The 7,110-nt window shown below is 34.6% G+C and overlaps 1 protein-coding gene across 1 annotated transcript; it reads left to right on the forward strand.

Annotated features, from left to right (window-relative positions):
- Positions 1-2,720: 2,720 nt before the first annotated feature.
- On the forward strand, positions 2,721-6,224 carry LOC110103027 (3-ketoacyl-CoA synthase 6). Its single transcript, XM_020831572.2, has 2 exons — positions 2,721-3,400; positions 5,364-6,224. The coding sequence occupies exons 1-2, from the start codon at positions 2,765-2,767 to the stop codon at positions 6,138-6,140; spliced, it is 1,413 nt and encodes a 470-aa protein (XP_020687231.1). The 5' UTR covers positions 2,721-2,764; the 3' UTR covers positions 6,141-6,224.
- Positions 6,225-7,110: the final 886 nt, after the last annotated feature.

Consider the following 7,110-nt stretch of genomic DNA (forward strand, 5'->3'; position numbering starts at 1 on the left):
TAACATTTAAATCATTATATTTATTTTTATAATATTTAAATATTAAAATTACATCAAAAGTACTGTTAATATTAATTTATTTAAAATAAAAGATATATGCCATTTAGATATTAATGCAATACATGGTATGAATGCAAATTCTTATCATTTTTTAGATATAATTCAGAGAATAAAATTAGCATTAAACACTGCAGAATTTCTAAAATTAACAAAACAGCCCATTTTCTCTGAAACCTAACCCAATTAAAGCAAGATTTTCTCACTGAACCAATCTCACAACATCACAAGTAGTAAACTCCCAACCATGGCATTGATGTGTGTTTTTCTTAAATGAGTTAGGCGAGCCATTATATTTTCCAACTACCACATTCATTGAAGATAGCTGCTTAGTGACACCAGCGTAGTGTTTTTTTATTTTTTTAATTTTTTATTGTTTGGAACTTAGAATCAATTAAGGCTTGGTTTGGGGCGACGTTTTTATTGTTTCTTATAAAAGCTTTTCTAGTTTTAAAATAAAAAATTTTATACTAAAAAAACTGCTTTAAAAAGCAGCAAAAAAGCTTGATTTGGGTTAGATTTCTTATTGTTTTTTAAAGTAGTTTTTTAGTACAAAATTTTTAATTTAAAATATTTTTGTTTTAAAAAGTTGTTTTAAGCAGTAAGAAAGTCGCTTCAAACAAAGCCTTAGTTACAAAACTCTCAACCAATAGATTAAAAAGAGTTGAGTATTGTTTTTTTAGTGCACGCATCATAATAAAATTAGTTATTGGATTAAAAGTTAATAGTTATATGTTTCAAAATTCTACCACCATGGTGAGAAGGTTTTGTTTGGGACATCTTTTTTATTATTTTATTTTTTTTCATATCGCAATTTGACAACTAGTTTTTTGTTGATTTCAATAAATTTTTATGCAAGAAAGTTACTTTCTACAACATCTTTCAAAAAAATTACTTTCTTCATAGCAGCTTTACAACAATCTTTATAAAAAAATTCTAGTAGTCTCAAAGAGGCTCGAAGAGTTATGACTATAAAGCCACATACACTACTAAAAAAGGTTAATAAGTTGTTTATGCAACGGTTATTATCAGCAGTTTTCAAACCGGTGCTAAAAGGAGGTATTGACAGTAGTTATTAACGTTGGTAAAATTCCCTTATGACTCCACCCTCCCTTGCCCTAATTGGCTTGTTCACTCATTCAACTGTTCCTTGATCTCCAAAAAAAAATTGTTCCTTGATCTGCTCTGTCCTTACGCAGGGCCTTCGGCGAGTCTCCACAACTTCCTGCTCAAGCCAGCACCAATCCGCCTCTGATCCTCCCTCTCATCGCCCATCATCCAGCTTTATAGGTGTTAAGACCGCTGCAAGACAACATATTTGTAGCTGTTAAAACCGTTGTAAAAAATATTGCTGCCAAAACTAGATCTATTATAGCGATTTAAATAGGGTTGCAGAAGTTGCTTGCAGTCATAACAAATATGGCGTATGTGCTGCAGTTTTAAAACCACTTTAAATAAAATAGTATGTATTTAAACTGATGTTGTAGGGTAATAAAAGTATTGTGAAAGCCTATTTTTAATAGTGAGAGCCAAACACTATGTTAAGGTGTTAATGGCTAGGCGTGACCATCATTTCGCTTAAGGTTGAAGAAAGAATTCAAATTATAAGTTCACATTATATAAAAAATTAACTAAGGATATTTTTGAGGCTACATTCTTGTTATTTTATTTATTAGACAACTAAAATTTTATTTGCTGACCATTTTCTTGTCATTTTATTGTTGTTTTTCAAAAATTATGCGAAGAAGAACAATTATTACGTCCTCCAACCGGGCGTAGAGGAACGCCCGGTCGGAGGCCAAATCGCTCCAAAAAATGAGAAATACCGAGCAAATATCGAGCAATACCAAACAATAACGAGGAATACAATCACGTGAAGACCCAATACCGAGTTATACAAAAGTTGTACCGAGTTTTTCCTAGAAAAAACTCGGTACAACTCGGTATTGCTCGGTATTAGTCTTCACATAACGGTATTCTTCGTTATTATCAAATAATATCTAGTAATACCGAGCAAATACCGAGTTTTTTGACGGGATTTTGCCTCCGACCGGACGTTCATCTACGTCCTTACACCGGACCTAATAAAAGTTCTAGAGAGAAGCTATTTCTTTGTGACAAGAGTAGCTAAGTCATTTCTATCATAGCTACTTTATAGCTAACCTTTTAAAAAATTGTTGTTCCAAATAGACGCTAAATGTTATTTTTTGAACATTTTTTATGCACGCTTGAGATTGTTAGCTTTAGGTTACCTTTGTGAAGGCTGCACAATTTTAAAAAGTTGATTTTAGGGAAGTAATTTAAGTACTCATAGTTACAAAAAAAAAAAGCTTTCAATCATAAAATTTTTTAAAAAAATACTGAGAAAACAATAAAAAAATAGCAACAAAATAAAATTATGATTATTATCTAAAAGCAAAAGAATGAAAAACCTATCCCAAATAAACTCTTTGTTAAATTAGTTTTTTCAAAATTCTCATTTAAATCTAATAAAGAAATATCATTTTTAATATTTTCTAACACAAATCTTTTTAGGTATGATTTTACTTTTTTTAATATAAATTAAATCTAATACATCTACTCTCATAACTGGCCGATCATGGAAAGGCCGTCATTTTACGTGATGAAATTATCTAAGATGACTTTCACTAATCTTATCTTCCACTTTCTTCCCTTAACAACATAAGCACACAACCACAACTCCAAAATGTCGCCGGCCTTCAACCACTACAAGCTCGCCGGCATCATTCTTCCATCCATAGCCGCCACCGCCATCGTCGCCTTCTTTCTTCTCCCCTTCCCAACCCCCAAACAAACACTCATCATCCTCTCCACCATCGTTTCCGCCTGCGCTGCCGCCGCCTTCCTTCTCTCCCGTCCCCAACCCGTTTACTTGATCGACTACGCCTGCTTACGCCCTCTTCGCACCTGCCGCGTTCCCTTCGCCACCTTCATGGAGCACGCGCGGCTCTGCGACTTCTTCGACGAAAAGAGCGTGCAGTTCCAAATGCGTATTTTGGAGCGTTCCGGACTCGGGGAGGAGACTTGCTTGCCCCCGCCGAACCACTACCTGCCGCCGCTGCGCTCGCTCGAAGGAGGGAGAGCCGAGGCAGAGTTAGTGGTTTTCTCCGCCGTAGACGAGCTATTTGCGAAGACAGGGATGGAGGGGAAGGATGTGGACGCGGTGGTGGTTAACTGTAGCTTATTTGCTCCGACGCCGTCGATGGCGGATATGGTGGTAAATAAGTACAAGATGAGGGGAGATGTTCGGGCGTATAATTTGTCTGGAATGGGCTGTAGCGCTGGGATCATTGCGCTTGATTTGGCTCGCCAGCTTCTACAGGTGCGCGCAGTGTTGCAAAGATTTTTAAATAATTATTTCAGAAGATTATGATATATATATTTTATTGTGTAAATTTTTTTTGTGTGACAAAATTTTATTCAAGTGATAAAAAAAATTCTATAATAAATATATGATAACCTTTTAATGTTAGGAATATGGCATACAAATTTAATTTTTATGAAAAAGGTGAGCTTAGCAAAAAAAAATCAAAAAGAAAAAAAAAATAATACAATTTTGATCAGAATGAACTTAATTTATGATATAATTATTATATTTTAATAATAATAAATTATCATGATTTTAATTTATAGACAGATCAGAAAAAAATATTTATCGTGAAAATTCTTCCAAAGTAACAAAATAAAATTTATTAAAAGTTGTGATATTATTTATCTTCTCTTATTATTATAAACTTTTAGTTGTTGGTGCTCTTAATGGTTTCTTTCTGCATGTGCACTTATAAATGCTCACAACAGGGAGCAGGTGCCTGTTATCCTTTAACTAGCAAGTATGCTTTGATTCATTGAATAATATATGTCTTTACTCTTATCGATAGTGGAATCAATAATTTCTATTCATTTTTTTAATTTTTTTTTATGAATTTTTAATATAGAATCAGTTAGCTATATTTTGTTTTAATACAAAATGTTATTTTAGATTGAATTTCTTAAATTTTTTTTAAGTTAAATAAATCATCAAATATGCTTGACGATGATGATGATTAGCGTATATAGAAAAATATTCTAAGAAACCTTCTAATATTTAATGAATTTAAATATATATATTCCCAAGTCAAACCAAAGCAGCAAAATGGTTCTAGCTACGGGTGCAAATGAGTAAAGCTGGTTTGCGAGCTTACTCAAGCTCGACCCTATAATGAGGTCACAAGCCAAGCTTATTGAAATCTGATCAGTTTTTCGAATTCGTGAGACAAATGAGCCTGAGTTTGATCAAACTGTAGCTTGACCAGACAACTCATCGAGTGGCTCGAATAATCGGTCTGTAGAGGGCAGGCCAAATCAGAAGGGCAAACCCCAGGAGCGAGCGGTTTAGGTATTCTCATTAGGATTTAGGGGAGCAAATTCCAGTATCATGAGAAGAAAAAGTAGTGAATGGTGGGTGAAAGCGGAGGCTAATTCGTTCAAATCTCGTTCTAGCAATTGCAACCATGTTGTGCCTAGGAAGATCACCTTCCACTTCTGGGCTTTCAAGTTAGTCTTTCTTTCCAACTTTGTTCATCCTTAAATTTGAGTTAACAAGCTCGAGCTAACGAGCCGAAAATACAAAATTTGAGTCGAGTTTGAGACACTTAAACAGTTGGCGAGCCGAGTTAGAGACCTGAGCCGAGTCGACTCTTGGACCCTACCGCCAGTAATCTCACGTCTGCATTGGCATTAAATGATTGTTCGATGCTGGATAAATAGGATTGGAAGCATTTATTTGTTCTGTTCAGTCTGACAGATAACAATATATTTTTTAGTTAGAAAATATTCAAATAGTTCTCTCTTGCTTATTTTAACTTGTTTGTTGTCGACATATTATTTTCATATATTTATATTTTTATATAGAAATTTTGATGTTTATTTATGTAATATTTAAAATTTCAAATCACATAAAACATTATTAATATAATTTTTCACAAATAAATATATTTTTAAATAATTAAGACCCTAATGCATCATATAAATAAAAATTTAAATTTGGATATTTATGTGTATTAAGATTTTTTTAAGACAATTTTTTATTATTTTTTAAAATAATTTTTTTATAAATGATATTTATGTGGTATATATGTAAATTAGTCCTCTTATTTTTATAGAATAATTTGTTTAAAGAGATGCATGCAGCCTTAGTGGAAAATAATATTAGAATTATATTAAAACATAAAATAATAATAAGCTTTATTTTTTTATTATTAGAAAATAATATCGATATAACGAAATAATTTTCCACTGCAAAGCAGGTCCACTCCAAGTCAAACGCGCTGATAATCTCAACGGAAATCCTCAGCCCGAACTACTACGCCGGCAAGACCCGCCCGATGCTCCTCCCCAACTGCCTCTTCCGCATGGGCGCCTCCGCCTCCCTCCTCTCCAACCACCCCGCCTCCCGCCGCCTCAGCAAATACCGCCTCCTCCATGTCATCCGCACCCACCGCGGCTCCGACGACCGCTCCTTCCACTGCGTCAACCAACAAGAAGACTCATTCGGCCAAGTCGGAATCTCCCTCTCCAAAGACCTTATGGCCGTCGCCGCCGATTCCCTCCGCTCCAACATCACCGCCATCGGCCCCCTCGTCCTCCCCGCCACCGAACAACTCCGCTTCCTCCTCGCCCTCATCGCCCGCCGCGCTCTCTCCTCCTCCTGGCCACCTTACATTCCCGACTTCCGCAAGGCTTTCGATCACTTCTGCATCCACGCCGGCGGCCGCGCGGTCATCGACGAGCTTCAGCGCAGCCTCAGGCTTAAGCCGGGGGACGTCGAGGCCTCAAGGATGACTCTCCATCGGTTCGGCAATACGTCGAGCAGTTCGCTGTGGTACGAGCTGGCGTATGTGGAGGCCAAACGCCGGATGAGGAAAGGCGATAGGGTTTGGATGATCGGCTTCGGCAGCGGGTTTAAGTGTAACAGCGCTGTTTGGCGCTGCGTTCGGACGGTCGACGGACCGCCGAACGGCCCGTGGGATGACTGCGTGGACCGGTACCCGGTCGAAGTCCCCGAGGTCGTTACCTTCTCCTAGTGGTTTATTTGGGGTGGGGGAAAAAAATATATTGTATCAGCATATTCTTCTTTTTTAATATTTGAATGAGCTTAAATTTTTTAATGCGTGTTTTATATATATATATCTTATGTTATTTTTTATATAATTAAACTATTAGATAATATTTATTAATTTAGATATATTATCTAATAATTTAAATATTTTAAAAGATAATATATGATATTTAAAATTAATTATACTTGTCATAAAATTATTTCATTATGATATAAAATGTATAAGAATATGCTGATAATATTAGTTTTATCAATTCTTATTTTTCATCCGTTTATTATTAAATAATGATTTAAGTTTCATTTGGTATAAATTTCTTAATATTTTTTAAAATAATTTTTTTATTCAAAAGTTTCTTAAAATCGGTAAAAAATTATCTAATTCGCTGTTTTATTGTTTTGTTGATGAAACTGAGCTATGTAGCTTGCTCAGTTGTAATAAATGAATTAGTATCGAAACTGTTAGAAATTAAAGCTTTTGTCCACATTTTGTTAAAGAAGCTCAAATCAGGAGAGAGTACATTAATTAAAATTTATATATTTTTTTTCTCTCTAATACAATATTTTTTTTTTTGGGACATTTAAGCTAATTAAAATAAATACATACATAAATTTTGAACTCAATATCTCTTTATTAGTAATCAAAGCTCCCAACCAATATATCAAAATGAGCAGTGTCTAATTCAACAATCTTATTTCTCCATTTTTTTTAGTCACATGAATCTTAGTATTAGGATTAGCGTGTTGGGTTCAAAAGAATCATTCTTAAAGCAGTACGAAGGCCGTCTCAAATGTAGAAAAAGTAGCTTTTAAAGCTGTTGTAGAAAGCAGCTTTGTAGTAAACATTTTTTTTTAAAAGCAGTAAAAAAATATTGGCCAAGCGAAAATTATGTTACTGTCTGAAAAGTAAAGCGGTAAAAAAATTATCAAAAATGAAA

This window comes from Dendrobium catenatum, unplaced genomic scaffold, assembly GCF_001605985.2.
Source record: "Dendrobium catenatum unplaced genomic scaffold, ASM160598v2 fragScaff_scaffold_756, whole genome shotgun sequence".
NCBI classification, from domain to species: Eukaryota; Viridiplantae; Streptophyta; class Magnoliopsida; order Asparagales; family Orchidaceae; genus Dendrobium; species Dendrobium catenatum.

Excerpts from the sequence above, each read along its gene's own strand:
- LOC110103027 (XM_020831572.2), top strand. The coding sequence starts at position 2,765 with ATGTCGCCGGCCTTCAACCACTACAAGCTCGCCGGCATCATTCTTCCA. Across the intron at positions 3,401-5,363 it reads TGGCTCGCCAGCTTCTACAG|GTCCACTCCAAGTCAAACGC; the intron begins GTGCGCGCAGTG and ends ACTGCAAAGCAG.